Consider the following 25281-nt stretch of genomic DNA (forward strand, 5'->3'; position numbering starts at 1 on the left):
CTGGTTTGATTGCGAATCTGGGTAAGTGAGTTTGAGGAGATTTTCATGAAATGAAAATCAGATCTGAGGTTATGGGATCTGAATGTTTTTTTTACGATCTGTGAAACTGGATCTGAAGTTTTCTGGATTTTTTGAGGTCACCCTGATGACAATGGAACCAAAGTAGCAAACATCAGAGAACGCTTTGGGGAGGGATCTCTTATGAGAGTCTGTGAGCTCCAAAGAGGATTTCACATATTTTCTGGAGTCTAAGCCCCTGAAGAAGAAGAGGAAACAGACTCTTAAGAACTAACTTATTGCTCCTGTCACTTAGAGCTCTTGAATTAAATGCAGTACAAATGGAGCAGCTAATGCTGAAGTGCACTGTTTCAAGGCAGTAGACTCACTCCATGTAGACATCAGAATTGTGAATCATATGCTCACAGGAAGTGAACTTTTTAAATCATGTTGGCTTTTCTGACATTTTTTTTTAAGGAAAGCAGGCTACCAACAATGGTAGAAGAATGTTAAATGGCTCTCTGTTCTACTCCTATTATTCCCATCAAAATGGGAGTTCCTCAAGGCTCTATCTTAGGCCCCCTCCTTTTTAACATATTCACCAACCAACTCTACACATCCTGCCCTCGGTCCTCCCTCATACAGTATGCAGACGATTCTACTATCATCTCAAATGCTGACAACCCCTCTGACCTGCTAACCCTAACTCAAACATCTTAACCTCACTCAAACCTGGTTTACTAACCACCACCTTTATACTAAACCCTAAAAAGACCAAACTTCTTTTCTCCCCAAATTTCTTCACCATCATAAATCCACATTTACCATTTCCTCCCAAAATAACATTACTATATTCCCTGATACCCACACCAAGCTCCTTGCAGCAATAATAAACAACCAACTTAAATTTGGCCTCCACATACTCAACAGTATCAAGGAAAATCCATCAAAAGCTCAGCCTATTGTACAGAAACTATATGTTCCTCACACTTACCTCTCTCTATACAGTAACCCTTTGTCCCAGTATACAGACTCCCCCTGCCCTTGAGAATCAGATGCCTCACTAGCTACTTCCCTCTGGCTTTGTAATGTAGGGTCTGAGCTGAGCCTGTCTCAACTTTCTCTTAGTAACCCTTCCCAGCTCCACTTCCACAGGAAGTCTGGTATTCTCTGACAGTGGTGCCACCCTGTCAGCCTGGGTACTACTACTCACCTCTGCCCTTGCAGTCACTCTGTCCAAGGGAACATCAGTACCCACAAGCAGCTGTGGCTCACCTTCAGTCTCAATGCTACAGGGTAGCTCCCTCCCTCACCAGTCCTGACTGTAAGTGTGCGGTCGGCATCTCCCCAAGGCTACCAGACCCACATGCATGCACACAAGGTAGTACTGCATTATCAAAATCATTCCCTATCAGGATATTTGCAAGGATATCCTCAAACACACCTACTTGCTGGCTTCCTTTTCCCCCCTCCCAGTCAAGGTGAACCCTAGCCAAAGGTATTTGGAATGGGGTCCCTCCTAAAGCTCTGACTGGAGTAGACTGCCCAAGCAAGTAGTGCTCTTCTTTAACTATTGAAGGCTTCACAATGGTTAGGTCAGAGGCTGTCTTTCTCTTGGCAATGGCCACTTTCTCATTTACTAAGACAGGATGTAACCTCTTGTGGTAGTTTGGTACTCTTATTGTCTCGAGACAACTTACTGTTGGCATTTTGTTATTCCCACTTACTGGCTCTCCCACCTTTTGTTCCCCACCTTGCCTCTGTGGACATCTATATGCTATATGGCTCCAATGGTTGCATTTAAAACATTTTGTCTCTTGGTCCTTGACGTGTACCTGGACTAGTGGCTTCCCCTGCTACTGGCGGACTCTGTCGGGGTGGTTTAGGCTGCCCACCATGGGTTCCCTTGACCCATGAGCACCACTGGCTTTCCCTTTCCTGTGCAGTGATGCCCTGCTTGCTAGGCACAGGTCTCCCTTCTTCCCTAACTCATCTGCAGTACTGCATTGTCTATCAGCTAACCAGATTCTTATGTCCTCAGGCAAAGTGGTAAGGGCAGGTTCCCTCACCAAAAGGTCTGCCAGACCTTAAAAAGTGGTGACCTGACATCCACTCACCCACCTATAAAAATAAGTGCTTAGTTTAGCAATATATTCATACACACTTTCATCTGCCTTGCGTCTATGCTCATGTTTGGCATCTCAGGACAAGGACAACCACAAAGCATTCTTGTCCGCACCCTCAAAGGCAATACACAATTGTGTGCAGAGCTCATTGTAAATGGAGCCACTTATACTGACCCAGAAGATATAGCAAACCTCCTGGCTAATAAATTTAGCTCCAAATTTACTCCTCTCTCCCACTAAATCTTCCTTGGGAAATATCATCAAATATAACTCCTCCTACTATCACTACGGAACAGGTACTTAATGCTCTCTCTAAGACCAAGAACACTGCATCAATGGGCCCAGACAATATCCCAGGATGCCTTCTAAACTGCATGAAATATGACCCATCAGCACCTCTGAAATTACTATTTAGCTGTAGCCTCCAAACGGGCTTCATGACTCATGAATGGAGAAAGGCAACAGTTATCCCTCTGCACAAAGGTGGGCCATCTACAGACCCTGGAAACTACAAACCCATAAGTCTCACTAGTCTTATATGTAAAGCCCTGGAAAGCACTATCATGGAGATGATCAACAGACATACAGTAAACCTCCAGACACTGGACCCAATCCAATTTGGATTTGTCAAAGGCAGATCATGCCTACTCAACCTGGTGGACTTCATTGAGAAGGTCACTAAAGCAATGGATGAGGGCAAAATTGTTCACAGTGCCTACCTTGACCTGGCCAAGGCATATGACACAATACCCCACTCTGGCATTGTTGAAAAACTCAAGAGATTATGTACAAACCTGTATGTCACCCAGTGGATAGCCAAATGTCTCACAGACAGGACCCAGAAAGTTAGAATTTGGGAGTCCACCTCTACAAACAGGCCAGTCACAAGTGGAGTCCCTCAGGGATCAGTCGTTGGACCGCTCCTTTTTGGCATTTACTTCTCAGAAGTCAAGGTCAATGTCAGTGGTCTCTGGCTGAATAAATTTGCAGATGATTGTAAATTAGGACGTGTCATTGAATCTCACACTGACGAAAATGTTCTACAGGTGGGGCTGACAGACAAACAACTGGTGTCAGAGCCATGGACTAAAACTAAATGCCAAGAAATGCATAATAGTATCCTTTGGGAAGTCATCCATGCCTGGTACCTATCATACTGACAACACACCCCTTAGAGGTGACCCAATAGTCAAGGACTTAGGAACACACATAGATAGTAATCTAGCTTTCAATCGTCATGTGTCTACAGTGGTTACAAAATCATTCTATGTTGCGCAACTTATAAACAAAGGTATGGCATCCAAGTCGAAGGAAGTCATTGTTCCACTGTGTTTGGCATTCATACAATGCCCCCTTTGGTATGTACCTAACCAGGCATGTCCAACAATTGGAACGTCTACAGAGGTTCCTCACTAAAAGAATACAGGGCATAAGTAATATGTCCTATGCAGACCGCCTCAAGGCCCTATCCCTGTATTCTGTCTCCTATGGGCTTTTGAGGGGAGATCTATGCCTGGCATACAGAGCATTGTCAGACCCCACTCTGATGGACCTCCTGCATATCCACAAAACAAACAGCACCAGAATTACCCATTCTAAAGACTTAAACCTTGCCTGTGATATAAACAGGACCCGCTGGAGAGATAGGTATGTATCTCAGAGACTACCCTGTCTATGGAACAGGCTACCCATCCTTGTGAAGCGAAGCAGAGTTCCCCCCCGAATGCAATTCAAGTGCAACTTGGACAACTGGATGGAAAACCAGAAATATATCCCTGGTTTGGTACCTATGTCTCTAATGGTCACAGGTAACCTGTAAATGGTTCATCTCCCAGGCCCATGCTTACACTTATCAAAGGTAGCAGAACTTGTCAGAGATTTTGGATGCATGGCTAGGCTTAAAAAGGCCCTTGTGGTTGTTAGCCTAGTAAACACCTATGAACGAAACTTTGGTTTTTGTATTAGAACGGTTCCTCGCATTTAGTTCTGCTCAGATGTGGGTGTGTTGCCAGTGACTGACAAGGGAAATGGGCGTGGAAAGACCCGATGACTGACAGGCATGCTACTTCGCATGTGACATAATGTATGTATTCCTGTAAACTGTTTAATATTCATGTAAGATACCAACATCAACCCTGTAAAGCAGTCTTTATTGAGCAAGCCAGTTACATTTTAGTAAGGATATCAAATGTAAAGTTAACCACAAAAAAATTATTACATTTTATTTTTGCTTTTGCAGGGGGGCAAGCCCCCTGCACCCCCGTGCACCTCCCTTGTTGGGGGTAATGTGCCCCCCACACCCCCTGCTACTTCAATATACCAACTTCGAGAGTGCACTACATTGAGAAAGAGGGTATACAAAGAGTAACCTGCGCCTGTCTTTCTTTACAAATTTGTATGTAGAAATGGATGCAGATTTACTGGTTTCTTAAGTGTTGCTATTTTAGGGTTTCTTAATTGTTGCTAGCCAAAGTGCATGACCTACGAAGCATGTTAAAAGTACATTGAGCGCTGCTTACTGTATACATTTCCTTGTTTTAATTCATGATTTGCTTCTCATTCTTGACTTCACATTCCCCTATCCTTCTACCATCAGTTGCTATATTTCAAATAAAACGCCATTCCTATGCTGTCAACAGAACGCATTCATCAATATTTATTTTGCAACAGGAATGAATATTCAGCAGATTCAGCAGTCCGCCAGGAATTTTTGGCTTGAAGGCGTGGTTAGGGTGGATTTGCTACTGCCTGCGAGGTACTGTTCTAATACTTTTTCCTATAAGCTTCAGGCATTAACTTAAAGCATTCTAAAAGACAATTTTTTACTGTATTATAATTTAAGCAATCAGTATCAGACAATTTAGAAATAGCAGTTACAGCTTTCCCATGAAGTAAGGGGGTCAGGAACTGTACCCAGAGCCTTTGGCCAACATTATACTGTTTACATACCCTTTCAAACATATGAATGAATCTATCAAAATTATCCCCCTCTGTAAAGTGTGGAAGAGATTTACTGACCTTTGTTGCTTCTGGGGTTTGGTTAATACCTTTCCCATTACCTCCATGACTCTGGCGAAGAGTCGTAATCTTCTTTTCATGTTGCCTCTGTCTCTCATTCTCCTCAGCCTCCAGACCTCGCAGTTTCTCATTTTCCTCAGCCTCCAGATGTCTCAGTCTCTCTGCTGCTTCTGTTTCCAAATGCTTGGACTCCAGCTCAAGTCTCTAACTCCAGATGGATTTATAAGTCCTCTGTGGAAAGGTTGAACTGTCCATTTTCTGAGAGTTGTAGATCTCCAAGGCTTGTCTGATTGTCCTCCTGGTTGCTATTCTGTGATGTAGCTGTGACTAAAGCTGCAATCATGTCTGCTTTAGACAGGTTGGTGTCACCAGTCCTTTAGCCTGGCACATTTCAGCCAACTGGCTCCCTGTCAGCTTGCCATACTCCTCTGGTGACATGCTTGCCTGTTCTCCCTAACTAAGCTAACAAAAAAAAAAATGCAACAATTGTGATATGAAACTGTGAATGTTCACTGTACGGTTGATTGAGAGTACAAACACCTTCCTTAATGACCATTGTTCACAGGAATTCAATATCCACACCACTACAAATCAATTAATATTTATTTATTTATTTAATTAATCAACATTTACTGGGAATGTCCGACTTGGAACAAAGCCAATTTTCAGCAGAGGACAGGGGAGAAATGCTCCAGATGCATGTGTTTGTAACATGGGAAGAAACAGGAGCACCCAGAGGAAACCCACACAAATGCAGGGAGGACATACAGATTCTGTACAGAGGGCACCCCAGCAGAGAATCAAACCGGAGAACCTCTTGCTGCTAGGCGACAACGCTACCGCTGCACCACTGCACCCTCCATATGTGATGTGGCTATCCCACCACAGTCAATCAATTAAAATGTGATACCCCTGCACTGTCCCAATAATCAAGGAGCCTCAATGCTTACCACTGGCAACAGTGGGGAACATACACACTGCGAAGATGACAAGTACACACACAGTAAAGTGCAATTTCCCTTAAAAGCACACAGAGATCACAGTCAGTCTGGGGCTGGTTTCTCCCTCTTTCTCCAGATCCTCAATAAGACTCCCCACTGGCACAGCTACAGAGCTGAGATCTCAGCTGAGTGGCCAAGCTAAGACTTCCACCACCCTCTCTGTCCAACCAGTGCTTTGTGTCCTTGTCCAAGTAGCTGACACACACACTGAGATTTGATTTATATACAAACACACACACACACACACACACACACACACACACACACACACACACACACACACACACACACACACACACACACACACCTGGGGAAGGCTGGTACAGGTTTACTAGCTATGCCCCCTTCTGCCCAGACTATAAGGTAGTTCCAGCTGCCACCAGCCACTACTTGTCAGCTATTTAAGACGCTTAACAAAGGTGTCCAATCCTACTGTGTAATGTTACTATTAATCCAAATCGTAGTCTGACCAAGAACAAAGCTATTTAGAAGTGGGCTGTACAGTGCCACCAAATACATATGCAAGTACTCTGAGCTTAAATATGTCTCATAAATGTCAGCCACAAAGATAGGTTTAAATATATTTAATCATCATCATCTTCTTTCGGCTGTTCCCATTAGGGGTCGCCACAGCAGATCACCTGTTTCCTTTTCTTCCTGTCCTCTGCATCTTGCTGTGTCACACCAACCACCTGCATGTCCTCTCTCACCACATCCATAAACCTTATCTTAGGCCTTCCTCTTTTCCTGTTACCTGGTAGCTTCATCCTTAACATCTTTTTCCCAATATACTCAGCATCCCTCCTCAGCACATGTCCAAACCAACGTAATCGTGCCTCTCTGGCTTTGTCTCCAAACCTTCCAACCTGGGCTGACCCTCTAATATACTTATTCCTAATCCTGTCCACCCTCGTCACACCCAGTGCAAATCATAACATCTTTAATTCTGCCACATCCAGCTCAAACTCCTGCCTTTTTGTCAATGCCACTGTCTCCAACCCATATAACATAGCTGGTCTCATTACCCTCTTGTAGACCTTCCTTTTCACTCTTATAGTTACTCGTCTGTCACAAATCACTCCTGACACTCTTCTCCACCCACTCCATCCTGCCTGTACTCTCTTCTTCACCTCTCTTCCACACTCACCGTTACTCTGAACTATTGACTCCAAGTATTTAAACTCATCCACCTTCGCCACCTCTACTCCTTGCATCCTCACCATTCCTCTATCCTCCCTCTCATTCACACACATATAGTCTGTCTTAGTCCTGCTGACCTTCATTCCTCTTCTCTCTAGAGCATATCTCCATCTCTCCACGGTCTCCTCCAGCTGTTCCCTACTCTCACTACAGATCACAATGTCATCTGCAAACATCATAGTCCACGGGGACTCCTGTCTGATCTCGTCCGTCAACCTGTCCATCACCATTGCAAATAAGAAAGAGCTCAGAGCTGATCCTTGATGTAGGTTCATAGGTTCATAGGTTCATACTAGGCTATCTGCCCGAGGGCATTTACAAGCCTAGCCCATCGTTTTGTGGCTTACGCCACCCCTTTAGTATGGGGAACTATACCCATTATTTTGCTGTGCCTCTGTCGAGCAGTGACACTGAGGTAATCCCTGGGGTATATCTGCGATCTCCCATCCATTGGTCAAGATTTCTCTTGAACAAGGCCAGCGAGGTGCTCTGCCTCACATGTACCGGGATTTTGTTCCACAGCATAGGGAGTCTTTGGGTGATGAATCTATCCCTCCAGCACGTCCTATTAATAGCCGTGTCAAGGTTTAAGTCTTCCGCCCTTGTGGCTCTGATGGATCTAGATTTTTTGAGGTGAAGCATATTCATCATATCTGGGTTTGACATGGCCTTGTATGTTAGGCAAAGGTCACCTCTGAGCAAGCGGTAAGCGACTGAATAGAGCTGGAGTTCTTTCAGTCGGGCAGCATAGGACAGATTTTTGAGACCCTTTATCCTTTTGGTGAGGAACTTTTGTGGCCTCTCCAGCTGCTGCAAGTGTCGGGTCAGATACATTCCGAATGGGGCATTGTACTCAATCATTGGTCTGATGAGTGATGAGTAAAGGGAGACTATGACCTCCCTTGATCTAGATGAGAATCCCTTCATGATAAGGTGGGCAATGTAGAAGGTCTTCCTAACTACTTTAGCTACATGGGTGTCGATTGACAGACTACTATCAACCTGGGTCCCCAGGTCCCTGATAACTTCTTCTGTGCTCAGTGGATTGCCACCTATTTGGTAGCTAGGGGTAACCTTGTTTTTCCCGAAGGGTATGACTATGCATTTTTTGGCATTTAACTTTAGGCCGTGGCTCTGGCACCAGTTATCCGTTTCTGTGAGACCCTTCTGAAGGATATCTGTGTCAGATGTGTTTTCTACTATGGCGCCAAGTTTGCAGTCATCTGCAAACTTTGTCAGCCATAACCCTCCTGTGTTTGCTTGTACTTCGGAAAAGTAGATGCCAAACAAGAGTGGGCCCAGGACTGCACCCTGTGGGACACCACTTGTGACAGGCTTTGAGTCTGACATGGCGCCAGCAACTCTGACCCTGTGGGTTCTGTCACTCAGCCAGTTTGCAACCCATCTTGTGATGTATGGGTTGACATTTAAGCTGATGAGTTTTTCAATGATACCCGAGTGGGGTATTGTATCGAAGGCCTTAGCCAGATCGAGGTAGGCTGTATGGACTGCCTTTCCCTCATCAATGGCTTTGGTGACTGTTTCGAAAAAGTCAACCAAGTTTAAAAGGCATGATTTGCCTTTGACAAAGCCAAACTGCGTTGGATCCAAAGTCTGCAAATTCCCTATGTCTTTATTTATGAGGTCCATTATGATCCTCTCCACGGCTTTGCAGATAAGGCTTGTCAAGCTAATGGGCCGGTAATTTCCAGGGTCGGTGGAGGCACCGCCTTTGTGAAGTGGTACCACAGTTGCAGTGCGCCACTCCCTGGGTACGTATCCAGAGGTAAGACTTTGATTAAACAGCTGTCCTAGCTGTGGGTTTAATTCCTCATTGAGTTCATGGAGCACACAGCCGGGGACACCATCAGGTCCCATGGATGCTGTGTTTTTTGCTTTGGAGAGAGCAGTTCTCACTTGGGCGCTGGTGATGTTTGGGCAGCTGCAATCATTTGGTATAGATATCTCTCCTTTTGGGGTAGGGAGAAGTTTGCACTGAACCTGTCAGCCAGTATGTTGGCAATGTCTGTAGGATCAGTAATCTTCACATCATTTTGAACTAGCTCTGAGCATATCTGGGAGTTTCCTCTCAGGTTTCTAACATAGCTAAAGAAGGCCTTATGATTGTCTTTTGAGTCTTTAGCTATTTTTCTCTCGAAATTTGCTTTGGATGATTTTATGAGAGCTCTTAGTTTTTACTTATAGTGATCAAGGGTGTCTTACCTTTTAAGGATTTTGCTCTATCTTGTAGTAGCTTCCTCCTTTTGTTGTAGAGTTTGTTTATGGCTGGGGTCCACCAGACTGGACGCTTGCCTTTGGTACAAAGAGTCTTTGTTTTGCTTGGGATTGCCTTATCCATGCAGTCCTGCAGGTGCTGGTAGAAGGCATTTGTAAGTGATTCAGCGGCTTGAGTACTGTTTTCCGCCGGCTCGGGGCCTTAAAGGAGACCACACTAGTCTTTAGAAGTGTGAAGTCGGCTTTTGAGAAGTTCTTTACTGTGGTCTTTTTATTTCAGGTGGGGGTGGGATGAGGACCTCCAGCGAGATTAGTTTGTGGTCTGATCTCACCAGTGAGGGGTACACCTCCGGTGTTGAACATTGTGCTCCCATGTTCGTGATGATGAGATCAAGTATGTTATCTCCTCTTGTGGGGATGGTGACTAGTTGTTCCATGGCATTTGAGTTTATGAATTCCAGGAACTTTTGGGCTAGGGTGTTTGGGCTTGAGTAGTGTTCCCAGTCTATATTAGGGTAATTGAAGTCACCTAGTATGATGGTGTTTGGTGATACATTTATCCCCTCTAGTGTTTTCAGGAAGGCCATGTGAGGTTCCTGAGTTTGTGAGGGTGGCCTGTAACATGCTACAATTTGCAGAGCAGTCTTGCCTATGGTTAATTGCACCTGGTTGGTCTCCGATGCATCGTGTGTTGCCACCAGTCTTGAGGTGTAGGTGTCCTTGATGAATATGGATACCCCCCCCTCCTTTCTTGGTATTGTCCGGATTTTGGGGCCGGAACGCATGATATGAGGTAAAACCTGATAGCGCTGGGGTGCTCTCAGGAGCCTTGAACCAGGTTTCTGTCACAGCACAGACATCGATGTTCTCCATACTGAGAAGGGCCTCGAGTGCGTGCATTTTGAGATTTAGACTTCTGGCATTGAGCAGCATTACCCTTAGTTTTTTTCCTTTATTGTGTTCTAGGGTGGTAGGGTTAGAATTTGAGCCTTGCCTAAAAAAGGCACTATGGGGGTGGCAAGAGCCTTTACCAATATCCGGATTCCCAGGAGTGACAGGTGCAAGCCGTCCCTTGCGAAGCAGCGTGGCTTGTCCAGCATGTCATCCCAGGCAGACAGACACTGGATCCCCTTTGAATGACACCAGTGTTTAAGCCAATTGTTAAATCTGATCATCTTATCTCTGTATTGTGGCATCATCCTTGGTGAAGGTAGGATACTGCTCAAGGTCAGGGTCATACCTGCCTGGGCTACATAATCAGAGAGCTCCTCAATGTCTCTTTTCATGTAGTCCAAGGAGGTACGTCTCAGGTCGTTTACACCAGCGTGGACAATGGCTGAGTCATATTTGTACCTGCTGTTGAGAGACCTGAGTGCTTGCGTTATGTGGCGGATTCTAGCGCCCGACAGGCAGCTTACTGTGACCTTCTCCTTACTCAGTCTGGTGAGTGGGACGTCAGTGTGTCTGACTATGGAGTCACCAATGACTAGTGTGTCTGGCATTGTGTTTGGCCTTAAGGGCTGTGACTGTTTGACACTCTGACTGTGAGGTCTATGTGTTGCAGGTGTTGTGTTCTGAGGTGGTGGTTGTTTGGGTGTCTGCTTTGGTGGCCTCTGCTGTTTTGGTAGATTTTTGATCAGAGCCTCCGTATGTCTTTGTGTGTTTATGTGTATGATTTGTGGTTGTAATGGTACTATGTGAGACTGGGTCTATAGTGTGTGTGGTAACCTTCTCCTCCTGACTGGTCTTGCCAGTCCTATGTTGAGAGAACTCAGCCTCCAGTTTGGCCGTATAGTTGCATCTCTCGCATGTATTTGTGTTTTGTGGGAGGAGGAGAGGGTTGTCTGTGTACATGAGGCAATTGTAACATTGCCTCAATATTCCCAGGTTCACCAGCTGAGCAGGAGAGGACACTAGCAACTGATCCCTCGACATGCTAGAAGGAATAGACAAATAACTTTAAAAAGATTCCGGGGACGTGGGTGACCGAGAAATGGGGGTTGCCTTTTGGGGTACTATCTATGACAAGAGTGCCGTATCAAGGTAATAAGTACTGTAGGAGCAAGTGCTACGTTTAACAGATAGAGAATAGTCTACTTGGAGTCAAGTAGAGATGATCTTTTAATTATAGGATACGCTGATTAGATCAGTAGTATAGTTCGAGGAAGGTAGTTTTAAGGGAAAATTTGAAGAGTGGACTTTAGGTAGCCCGAATAGTTTAAACCTGCTTAACCGGAGCTGCCCTAGTGTGCAACAGTGGCAACTCCACGCTAAATCGCGCTAATGCGCTAAAAGCGTGCTTTATAGCAGGGGCTGGAAAAGACAGGAAATGACCCAAAATGGCCAATAAACTACAAGTTACTGCCTTAAACCACTCCTCTGAGGACAAATGAAGGAGTTATGGAAATGACCCCTAGTGGCCAATAAAACTACAGTTTCAAGTCAGTAACCACCTCTACGGGGGCAGGGAAGCTGCTCAATGTTAGTCACTGCCACTGATGAACACAGAGACCCTCCTTCAGCCCAAGAAAAATGGCCTCACAGAAACTTTCAAACAGTTCAGGAACAGCAAGCCTGTAACTGAACTTTTTTAACTCTCAGAAAAGTGGGAAAAAAGCAAGATTTTTTTTTGTTTTTGTTTTTTACAGAGATAGCAGAGGTTCACAAGTAATATCAAGTTATAACAGTGCAGTAAATGACCCCACACAAGAGTGCTAGGTCAAGGACAGAAAATATGCAAGTTTTAAGAAAAAAATGATGTAATCCCACCTCCACCTTAAATGCATCCGTCACTCCCACCGCAGACCTCACCGCTGTCACACTACCCTCGTACATATCCTGTACCACTCTTACATACTTCTCTGACACTCCCGACTTCCTCATACAATACCACAACTCCTCTCTAGGAACCCTGTCATATGCTTTCTCTAAGTCTACAAAAACACAATGCAACTCCTTCCTACATTCTCTGTACTTCTCCATCAACACTCTCAGAGCAAAGATCGCATCTGTAGTGCTCTTTCCTGGCATGAAACCATACTGCTGATCACTAATCATCACGTCCCTTCTTAACCTTGCTTCCACTACTCTTTCCCATAACGTCATGCTGTGACTGATCAGTTTTATCTCTCTGTAGTTACTACAGCTCTGCACATCACCCTTATTCTTAAAAAATTGGTACCAAAACATTTTTTCTCCATTCCTCAGGCATCCTCTCACTTTCCAAGATTTCATTAAACAATATGGTTAAAAACTCCACTGAAAAAACTCCACTCCTCGCAGGTACGGAATGCTCGGCCAAACCAATATATAGGTAAACACAAGAGGCCAGCATAAACAGTCAAATACTTTTATTTCTTAGAAGATAAACACAAAACAAAAATAGGTTAAATTTCAAACCGGTTTCGGCTTAGCAGCCTTCTTCACCTAAACACCTCCATGCTTCCACAGGTATGCCATCTGGGCCAACAGCCTTTCCATTCTTCATTCTCTTCATAGCTTTCCTTACTTCCTCCTTGCTAATCCATTGTACTTCATGATTCACTATCCCTACATCATCCAACCTTCTCTCCCTCTCATTCTCTTCATTCATCAACCCCTTAAAGTACTCTTTCCATCTCCTCAACACACTCTCCTTGCTTGTGAGTATGTTTCCCTCATTATCCTTTATCACCTTTACCTGTTGCACATCTTTCCTAGCTCGGTCCCTCTGTCTAGCCAATCGGTACAGGTCCTTTTCTCCCTCCTTAGTGTCCAAACTTTCATACAACTCTTCATATGCCTTATCATTAGCCTTTGCCACCTCTCTCTTTGCCATGCACCTCATCTCCTTATACTCCTGTCTACTTTCTTCATCTCTCTGACAATCCCACTTCTTCTTTGCCAACCTCTTTCACTGTATACTCTCCTGTACTTCCTCATTCCACCACCATGTCTCCTTGTCGTCCTTCCTCTATCCAAATGTGATACCAAGCACCTTTCTAGCCGTCTCCCTTACTAGCTCTGCTGTAGTTACCCAGCTATTTGGTAACTCTTCACTGCCACCCAGTGCCTGCCTTAACTCATCCCTGAACTCTACCTCACAATTACCCTTTTTCAATTTCCACCACTTGATCCTTGGTGCTGCCCTCACACTCCTCCTCTTCTTGATAACCAACGTCATCCTACAAACCACTATCCTATGCTGCCTAACGACACTTTCTCCGGTCACCACTTTACAGTCTCCAATCTCCTTCAAACTGGCCCTCCTACATAAGATATAATCCACCTGTATGCATCTTCCTCCACTCTTGTATGTCACCCTATGCTCCTCCCTCTTGTTAAAATATGTATTCACCACAGCCATGTCCATCCTTTTTGCAAAATCCACTACCATCTGACCTTCTGCATTCCTTTGTTTAACACCATACCTACCCATCACTTCCTCATCCCCTATGTTCCCTTCACCAACATGCCCATTGAAATCTGCTCCAATCACCACTCTCTCACCCTTGGGTACAGTCATCACCACTTCATCCAATTCACTCCAAAATTTTTCTTTCTCATCCATTGCACACCCAACTTGTGGAGCAAACGCACTAACAACATTCATCATTACACCATCAATTTCCAGCTTCATAAACATCACTCCATCCGACACTCTTTTCACCTCCAAAACATTCTCAGCATACTGTTCCTTCAGAATAACTCCTACGCCATTTCTCCTCCCATCCACACCATGATAAAACAATTTGAACCCACCTCCGATACACCTAGCCTTACTCCCCTTCCATCTGGTCTCTTGCACACACAATATACCAACCTTCCTTCTGTCCATCATATCAGCTAGCTCTCTCCCTATACCAGTCATACTGCCAACATTCAAAGTTCCGACCCTCACTACCACAGTCCTAGCCTTTCTCCTCTCCTCCTGCCTTCAGCCATGTCTTCCGCCTCTTCTCCTCCTTCGGCCAACAGTAGCCCAATTTCCGCCAGCACCCTGTAGGCCAACAGTACTGGTGGCGGTCATTGTTAACCCGGGCCTCGACCGATCCAGTATAAAAATTTTTCTTGGTGACTGCATGAAATGTTTTGGCGAAGTTTTACGCTGGATGCCCTTCCTGACGCAACCCTCCCCATTTATCCGGGCTTGGGACCGGCAGAATAATAAAAGAACAAGACAATACTCAGTAAACAAACAGTTGCTTCAGAGTTCAAACTCACAGGAAATATTTAAAACAACATTGCAGGACAGTCTCAGATAAATAAAGAAAATATATAAGTTGTATTTCACTATATTCCTAACTGTATCTAAGAAATGAATGTACCCCACACTTACTTACAGCAAGGCAAGTGCAGATGGTGGTGATGAGTGGATGTTCTTGTTAGGTCAAAGACAAAGTACAAAATGCCCAGTCTCTCTCTGAGAGAGTTCTTAAATTAATATCAAATATAACTGCTGGGTTAGCTTGGATGACATCACTTTTTGTCACCTGACTTAAGTTCCCAGGCTAAACCCCTTTTGTCAAAAACAGAATTCAGACAGAATTTAACATCTCTCTGTGAAAAATACATCTCTCTCAGATGTTTGCTCAGATCTGTGCAGCTGCTAGGAAGTCATAAAGCAATAACACACTTCTGCATCTCAACCCTAGTAATTACTTCTCTTCCAGGACTATACAAAATGTCTAGCTATAGACACTGTCTGCTACACTGAAACTGACAGATAACTTTTATAGCACAATCATAAAATAATTTAGTTTCAACTTACTTTCTTGAAGTTTTGCAAGTTAACCTTTTATGTCCCAGTTTCTACTGTTAAAGCATATACAGTTACACAATTACAATAGTTTATATACATTTCTATTCTAAGCCAGCGGGGCATGCTGTGGTTACATTTAACTCAGTACATAACATACAGTTCTGTATAAATCAGATCTATACTCACAAATGACAGAATTATTTACAAAATTACAGATAGCTGGGCTAGCAATATTTCCTTTTGTGACAATGTACATATATGAATGGCCTTGGGCCATGGCTAGATCAAATGGGAAAGTCTAAACTGGCAGCATTTGCTCCACTCTGAACCCGAGACACTTTTACTACTTATATTATTTACTCATTTTGTTAACTAGGATAGTATGACTGGGCACACACATTAAGCCCAAGGTGAAAAGCTCCAGATTATCACAGTTTACTACAATAACAGCAAAATTAATGCATGATATTAGTCATATCATGGAAAAGGTAAGCTATAGTTTTCTAGTTGCAGGAAATAAAAGGGAAGAAGACTTCTAAGTAACAGTAAGATCAATGCATATTTGATACTATTTGGTATGGATTTGTTTGCTGGTGTGAATATATTGATAGTGATATATATATATATATATATATATATATATATATATATATATATATATATATAGGTTAGGGAAAAGCCTCCATTTGCTGCTTCCAAATAACAGCTTTCTTTTCCACTGACATAACAAATTATAGGAAAGCAACTATATGCCTAGCATATTCTCATCTTTATTGCTACCTTGTTAAAAAGAAACATAGTAACCATCCACAGCCGATTCTGCCATTCTGCTGGATCACAACTGACAGCTAAGTAAGGTCATTTCAGGTATATTACATATTGGGAAACACAGGAACACAAGAACAATACTAGGCAAGTGATCAAAAGGACCATAAGATGCCTATCCATATACATTGTTAAGAAGACACACTTAAAATCATAATGTTTTGTCATACTTGTACGAGTAATATCGATTGTCATTATTTTAATTATATGTAATTAATATTTATCTTAAAATAGCTGGCTTTGTGATCTACACAAATGAAGCCCTGACTACGTCCTTGCAAGCCTCAGTTTCATTAGTGACTCATCTGTGGAAAAGCAAGCGAGGGAGTGAGATGAGCAGCAAGGTGAAGCCTGTTTACCTATCCTGGGGAAGTGTGTGTGTGTGTGTGTGGGGGGGGGGGTTGAGTGTGGGTATGGGTATGCACACTTCAACTACAATCCCAAGTAGAAACCAAAGATGAACGGAGGTGTCTGCCTTAAGGGAAGGGACAGCATTGCTCAACACACTGGGTGACACACCCTCACACTGTCCTTTTTGAACGTCTATCCCTTGGGCCTTTGCAGGCATATGCAGGGAAAAGATGGAAGCATAAGAATACAATCTTCTGATGGATGCCTGATATGGGCCACAACAAGATAGGCTTTTGCCTGGTTAGAGAATGAATAGGCAATTAGAAAGATGGCCAGCAGATAAGTCTGTGGGGGGCGGGCAAAAATATAAATAAATAACATTTATTTTATTTTTACATTTGTTAACCAGGTTAGTCCGACTGGGCACAGAGTCCTTTTTCAGTGGAGACCCGAGGAGAAAAGCTCCAGGAAATTAATTAAAAAAATAAGAAAAAACCTAACAATCCAAGTTGTAAGATACTTAGCAAAAAAACAGAGGGAAATACACAATACGAATATATGCAAGGCAAAAGTACAGTATTTTGTGAATGCAGTAGCAATAGGTTTGAGAAATGTGGTTAGCATTAAGTTATTTACATGGAATGTAGCCATGCCTAAAATAAAAAAAAAATAAATTTCAGAGTAACATCATGAGATAGTACAACAAAGATGCATTTAATAACAGGTGCTATAACACACAATGTTTTTTTCCACCTTGTAAATATTATCTGAAGAATCTGAAGACTGATTTGACAGAAAACCACATGTTTTATGAGGCAAAAATCTGGACAGTTGAGAGCTATGCTATCTTACAATGCACTGTGCCTAGAACATACAGTAAATGGTTATTAGCTTCTAGAAGCTCTTTCATCTTTCTCTCTAATGTTCGAACAAACATGACTGCAGATACGTGTACTGAGGGTGCACTACATTTTTCCCCTAAGCCACTAAAAACAATTACCAGTGCTACTGCTGGTTCTGTGGTGAAAGTAGACAAGTCCCAGATGACGTGAGCTCAGATAGCACCTCAGAAGCTGCAAAAATCGTCAGGGAAGGGATGACAGTGAAGTGACTGATACCAGCTCACCCATCCTTCAGGGAGAGGGAATTAATTAATTAAGTCTCACTGTAACAGCCCCATCTGCCTGCTGGCCCAGGTAAGTTAATTCTCTGCAAAGGGATCGAGCATACAAAACCACAGCCAAAAAGTATATGCACAATAGCCAAGCAGTGCCTATGCATGGAAGAACAAATCTACTTAACATAATAGGCACTGCATAGGCTGGACAATAGTAAAGGTTTAGGAGCACAAACAGAAAATTTCAAACCCCTTAGGATGGCAGTTACACACAGCCTGATTTTACCCCCCCCCGAACAGCTTTACAATGTAAAACCGCATGCTGCCCTAAGTCTAATCCCTAAAAAGGATGGAGAGCCCCACCCCCACCCCAAGGAATAACATAGGTTTCTAAAAGCAATGTTAGACAATCTAGCAGCAATAAGGCTAATGCACTCCAAAGGAAAAAGACCCTCGCCATAGAGTGATGTGAGGTGGGGAAACAGGTGAAAAATAACAAAATAAATGGGCCAAATAGGGTACCCCAGGAAAGTTTGATTGTCTGAAGGAAGAGTACTCAAAAAAAAAGAAAAAAAAAGAAAAAACATCATCATATTAAAGAATAATAAAACTGCAAGCTCCCGTGCATCTGATATTTTTCTGTTATATACCTTTTGAAGAATTTATATGTTTGTCTCTATTGCTCTTGTTATATTACTCTTGTAAACCTTTGGTGGAGTGACTCTTTTGAAAACAGGCTTAGATTAAATAAAATAAATACTGTATGCCACTGAAAAACTAAATTAAGACTGTAACGATAGTAAGACTGTTAACTGTTAGACTAATCAGCTCCCTAAAGATAATAGCTATACTCCATATATCAGTACTCCTCTGGTGCTTGGTCATCAAGGGCATCATAACCACTGACCTTACATTATCAAAATGGACAATATTCTGAGTGGGAAATGATAGTTTGCTTTACCAAGATATTAACATTACAAACAGACTGTCCAACAGCATTAACCTCATTAACAAACCACAAATAACAACAAATGAATAAAATCACATTTCCAAAGTATATCCAGACCCACCTTTTTTCTGACTAGTGACATGACTCCGATCCTTGTAAGTACATGCTGTCGGGACAGCCCTTCCCTTGGGACACCATCTGCAAATGTCTCTGCCCCATCTGCTCCAGGCTCACACAAGTGTCTCATGAACAGGGATACATAGGCTCTAATAAGGGATACAATCAATTATGTATATAAGCAGAACAGTTATCACGTACCACAATAAACTTCTATGAAAAATCACAAAACTCAACATTAAGAAAATTAGTTCCTAAACCGATCTAAAGAGATAAGTTTTTACTATACTAGGAAAATTGGCATCTGATAACATTTTGGTTCTTATGTTGCACTCCTTCATCTGAGCATTCATGCGTTCATTCAGTTAGATTGGATGTCGATTAACTGTTCATGTCCGAATATGTTGCTTAAATGTTTGATATACATTCTCCTGGTAGTTTGTCAGCATGCATTTTGGAGGTGGGGTTACCTTATGAAAGTATTCATTACCTGCTTGAATCCCTTCTAGTCTCATGCACTTTGTTAGGAATTCTTAGAAGTGCGCCAAAACACTGACAAACATGAAACACAGCTTAACATGTCTCCACATCTGTTCTCATCATATCATGCAAATACGCTGGAGTAGGCCAGGTACAAAGTAGCTTTTCTGTCACTTGGAGTTTGTAGGAAAATAAAGTGTAAAATTCCACAGTCCTTAAGGAAGTCAGACTTACCTTATACTGTTTGCTACTTCTTAAGGCTGCATAATAAATCTGATGAGGAAAATAGTTAAAAAAAGTAGGTAATATCAATAGTAGACAAACACCGAAGCTACACTAAACTGCACAAATAAATAAGTTAAAGCTTGAGATGTGCATATATATTTTGCACACTGCCTTTCAAGATGCAAGTTTATGTTATTCAAAGAGAAGTAAAAGAAACTGTCCAGATAAATCACTGAGGATCAACAGCATGTAAGGGTATGGGCTGTAAAAGTATCAGAGACCAGTAAGTCTCCTTGAGTCTATATATTAAATGAACGAAAAGCCATTACATTGAATACCAAAACAGCAACACATATTACTCAAACCACAAAAATACCAAATGCACTAAACAGAGAAATTTAAAATATCGAATGCTCATAGTTGGCCAACCTCACCACTCGCTACATACTACCTACCCAAAGAAAATAAATAAACCACATACATACACTAACCAAACCCGACTCCTAACCCTAAAGTAAAGCACCAAAACTCAACTTCTAACACTACACTAAATCTTACACACATTACCTAATTATACACTTACCTTAACCCGTACCCTAACCCTAAAGTCCGTAACTATTGCACACTTACCTTACGGAGCTATACCACAGATGGGCCAACTAAAACACTTCGACATTTTGATTTTTGCGGTTTTACACGTTCAATGATTACGTATTTTGCGCAATACGTGTCGATGATTTCGTATTCGCGTAAACGGAGTTTCAACAATCTAATAGGAACCAGTCTCCTTGGTCTGTGCGTGCTCCTTCCATTGTAAGGAGAAGAACTTTACTAGTTGCTGTATATTTGCAAGGTTTTTATGTTTACTAGTTGCTGTATATTTGCAAAGTTCTTATGTTTACTAGCTCTGCTGAAGTCGAGTTCACTATATATTGCTTGTTAATTTAATTTGCTTTGTTTCTGTTCTGAAATGCCATGCTGCAAGGTTTTTATGTTTACATTTACTAGGGTGTGTGTGTGTGTGTGTGTGTGTGTGTGTGTGTGTGTGTGTGTGTGTGTGTGTGTGTGTGTGTGAATCTTTGTGTATACTTTAGTAGAAATCAATCTATTCAGACTTTTACTTTCATTACTCTGATTTCTTGGGTTTTAACCAGTTAGATAACTTGTGGCATGAACCTAAATAAAATTCAGAGGTCTAGTCAAAAATGCCCTCAGAAAAGTCTACCTTTGATAAGCCTAATTTTGAAATTAAAAAAAAAAAAAAAAACTATCAGAAACAGTCAGTGCTCAAGTGAGTCCCATCTTTAAGTGCTTCTGCTCTGGAAGTATCAGACTTTCAGAAAGGAAAAACATAATATGTATTTCAGTTCAGATAAATGTTAGTAGATGATAAGTGTTCTTTCATCATTTATGTTCCATTTCCTGTCAATTTGTGACAGTACTCAGTCAAAGACGTGGATAAAATACACTATATGAGAAAGGTAGCTCCAAGTAACTTAACCATGTTTTTCAAATTAAAACCATCTCTCTCTCTCTCTCCCATCTTTCTTTGTGTATCTGTTTTGTGTACATGCACACGCACACAGAAATATTTTAACTTTTAAATAGTGCACAGATATAACTACTCATTTACCATAAATGTACACCAAGTAATTCCAATCCCAGTGTTTATAGTGAAATAAATTTGTGAGGTTTATGGTGGGTATAAAATGAGAAGTAAAAATGGTTACCATTTACTACAGGGTCTGGGGCCATATCTGTGTTCTAAAATTTGCGTTTGAAAGTTGGTATCCCACAATTCCACTGGAGAGGGTGGTGTTACATAATTATGTACGCAAATTTTCTGTTAATCACCATACAGATTTGTACCTATTTTTCATGGGCCTTTGTCCAGATTTTTGATGTTTCCAGGTTGAGAGGTATGTGTCTGAACAATTCAGATCTTATATCCCAGCTTAAAAGAATAATTTTGTTAGTTACAACCATTTGCTTCACCAACATTTGTGACAAAGTACTCTATAAAAATCTGCCAACTCATTACACCCCCCCCCAAAATGAAACACATTCTCAATTAACTCTGTCTGTCCTGTCACACGTCTCAGATTTTCTATGTACCTATGGAAAAATTCTCTGAAGTCTGTCGGGTATAAAAATACTTCCAAGCAAAGATACTAAACCTTCTGGACTTGGTTGCATACTTGGAAGCCATATATAAAAGTGTTCCCATTTTTTTCTTCTGTAAATTGCTTTTCCAGTCTCTCCTCCCAGTCTTTTCTAACCTCCACTGACTGATTCTTATAGCTATCGTGCAAAATTTTATATGTCCTACTGATTATCCCTTTTTAACAGCTGTTTCTATTCTACATGCAACTAAATCTCTACCATAGCAGGTCTTTCACTTAAAATACCCCATCCCTTTCTCTTTGCCTGTACTCTGAGATCATACCCTGGTAGGGAAGGCAGTCTACAATTTAAATGCCTTCTTGGCCTCATCCCACTCTATTACTTTTCCTGTTGGAGTTATTTTTTTCCCAATATCTTACTCCATTGACAGGTTTCTCTAGTAAATTCCAGCTACCGCTTGCCTATTTCTGTACCCCTACTTGCTGTCATCCCTATTGGCAAAATCTCCTTTCTCTATTCTTGTATTTCCTTAGTTCTTAGAATACTTTGTGCTCCTTTATGAATATAATATTCTATATGATTTCTCTCTAGCCTTTCTTATCCTGTTACAGTGTAAAGCCTGTGTTTCTTACAGCTAAGAAAAATCACTTGTTTATTTTAATATATATATATATATATATATATATATATATATATATATATATAAAACAGTCAGCGAAAATACCGCTTCACATTTAAATTACCCCAAACTGCACCCCATACAAAATTCCTTTACAATATGATATGTAGTTTGCATATCATGAAATGTTTTAACAGGTATTAATAAGAATTCTTTTACTTACAGTTACTTAGTGTTTCCTTTTAGTGTCCTTATAAACACTAATGATGTAAACTGGGCTATATGCTTTAAAGTCCACCTACAAGTTTAACAAAGTCAAAGTTCCAGTCTTTGTCAACCACTTTTTCTTGATAAGCCATATTTCAGAAATGTGACTGACTGATGCTTTATAGTCTCCCATTTATTCATGAATTTCAGTGTTGGTGGTCCTCGTCCTGATCATTTCATCTCGCATCATCAGACTCTGGTTCAAGTCCAAGGTGATCCTGATTCCTCTAGTCAACTACTATGATTTTTCTGTCTCTCAAGTATTTTCCTTTGAACAATGTAAAAAATTAGACTGGCAAGGTCTCTCTATGAACTTTATTGGCAGAAGAATGAGAAGCAGAGTCCATTTCAGCTTGCTGGCTGACTGTTTGTTGGATAAAATGTCTTATTACCATCTTAGAATGTTCTGGATCCAAACAATGCTTCTGATCCTACAGAAAAATATTCTGAATACAGCTGGATACAGCAGCTTGAATATCATTACTAGCTCTTGACATTTCCAGATTACTGGAAAATGTTTCTCTTTTGTCTGGGGTGCAGTGAATAACTGTTTTCCACAAACACTGCTTTCTCCAATTTTTAATAATTTTCCAGTTGGCCACAGTTTTGTCGGGATCACCTCTTCCTGCTGGTATGATTGCACCTTTACTAATATAGGTATTGGCTGTTTTCCCATGGTCATGTTTGCAGCATACACTCAATATGCCCTTTCAATTATTTGCTTATTAGTGTTTACATAAAATTAATACAATCTGTTCCTTCAGTTTTCCCTGGTACAACAGAAAATTTCAGGTTTTCTCTGTGTCCTAACGCTGTTTTGAAACAGCTCTTCTTGAGAAGCCTCATACTTGGCCAGCCTTTCCTTCATTTCAACCACTGATTTTTGCAGTTTTATCAATTCATCTGAATAGCTAGTTAAAGCTACCTCTATTTTTACAGTTGTTTATTTAAGTTGATACATTCCTTCAGTGTTTCATTTATTTCAATCAGATCATAATACATTTGATTTATGTTTCCCTAATCTAAATTACTGGAAGCCATCTCTTGTACCAAAAATACAAAAGATGACTCTATGTTTGCAGTGTGATAAATAGTTGAGAAGAAGCTAGAGATGAGAAAAGAGTCCAACTGGGCATTCCTAAACTTGGAGAAAGCATATGACAAGGTCCCAAGAAAGTTAACTTGTTCAGTCCTGCAGTGGTTTGAAGTGATGATAGAATTAGTGCAGGCTATGTACAAGGACCCAATAACTCAAGTAGGAGTAGTGTTCAGTCTCACAGTGGGGTTCCCAGTGTGAATGGGTGTGAATCAGGGTCCAACTCTGAGCCCAGTTCTGTTCATACTGTTGATGGACTACATTAGCAAACAAGTCAGAGGGGACATTTCAACAAAGTTATTGTATGCAGACAATGTGGCATTACAGACAGACTCAATACAGAACTTCAGCAAAGGATAGGGGAATGGAATACAAAACTGAAGGCACATGGGATGAAACGGAATACTGAATAAAGATTTACAGAAAATTAAAAATGTATACACTAATATTTTTCTCTGCAAAATGTTGCCAGACCAGTTACTGAATGCATGGCACATTACCAAATATGCTAATCAACAAGTTACTCTCTTAATCCTGAAGTTCAATATCTCTAAAAATGTCATCAGTGATGATGATAATAATAATCATAGTAATACAGTAATCAGAACCACCAATAAGGTATCCTGTTAAGTGCTTCGTCAGAACAGTACAAGTATACAATACTGAGTGCCAAGCATGAGACACATCCATACTTGCAAAAACTGAAATATTCCATCTTAATCTGAATAATTACCATTGAGTTTTCACCTATGTGTTAATTCATTCATTTTTGTTTTCCCATTTACCTTTGGAAAAGTTTGTCAGTCCTGACTTTAGCAGATAATTTGATAGTTAAAGCTTCAAGGACTCTGACGTATCATTTGTGGGTATAGCAGCCTGACAAGGATAAGAAGCCCATTTCAATAAAAAAGTTACACACAATTTCAATGTTAATTAATAATATGTTTTCAATACTTCTTGAAGGGTTACTTGCACTCTCCTGTAAGTGGTCATACATTAGGTTCCTACTTATGTGAAACATGGGCAATGAAAGGGTGACATTTTCTAACCTGCATCCTGGCTATACAGTGGTAGTTTTAATCTTTGCACCCAAGTCTTTTAGTACGCCTGTCTCTAGCTGCCTGACAATTTGGGTGCATGGAAGGTGCTCTGAAGTTTTGAAAATGGCTGACTGTTACAACTTTAGCAGGATACAACCCAAATAGCTAAAGCTACTGCAGCAGTGATCTGCATTCTCAGAACTTCACAGGTGATGTTAAAAATAAGACTTTAAAATCTTCCTTTGATAGAGGCTTAATGTGTGTCCCCTCTGCTGCAGGGGTGACCAAAAAGTGTACTGAAAGGGGCAAGTTGATCCATTGAATCTCTAAGATTTTTCAGCCCTCCTTGACCAAATTTTCCAAGGGATTTTCTATCTCTGCATTCAATTTTGGCAAAAAATAGAATAAACGCTCTCAACAAAATAGAGGCCAAACTTTCAAAGATGGCTCCACTTCAGCTCTCCCACTGTGAAAAAGGAAATTGAAGGACAACGGCCAGAAACGCTGTCACTTTTACTAAATTCAGTTACTGTCTAATAAGTACACTGCCTGAATGCAAGCAAAGAAGAAACTAAAAAATCCCAAAAGGAAATTGGCTAGAAAAGGTAAAGAAAAAAACAATGCTTGGGAAGAAACCTGCAGTTGTATGGCAAAACGCAGTCCAAGCTCCACCTTTGGTGCAAGTCATAACTTCCAGTAATCTAGAGACAAAAATAAGTCAAATGTGCTCTGAAATGATTCAAATAAACAAAAC

At 41.4% G+C, this 25281-nt stretch overlaps 1 protein-coding gene across 3 annotated transcripts in view; it reads right to left on the minus strand.

Annotated features, from left to right (window-relative positions):
* Positions 1-25281, minus strand: part of CHD5 (chromodomain helicase DNA binding protein 5) — a 2140358-nt gene that overhangs the window by 548731 nt on the left and 1566346 nt on the right. For all 3 annotated transcript variants that reach the window (XM_044063016.1, XM_044063014.1, XM_044063013.1), the window contains exon 27: positions 18681-18825. In XM_044063016.1, the coding sequence (XP_043918951.1) occupies positions 18681-18825 (145 nt within the window). The remainder of the gene's footprint in view (positions 1-18680; positions 18826-25281) is intronic.

Source organism: Protopterus annectens, chromosome 2.part1 (genome assembly GCF_019279795.1).
Source record: "Protopterus annectens isolate FY-2018-M chromosome 2.part1, PAN1.0, whole genome shotgun sequence".
Classification (NCBI taxonomy): domain Eukaryota; kingdom Metazoa; phylum Chordata; order Ceratodontiformes; family Protopteridae; genus Protopterus; species Protopterus annectens.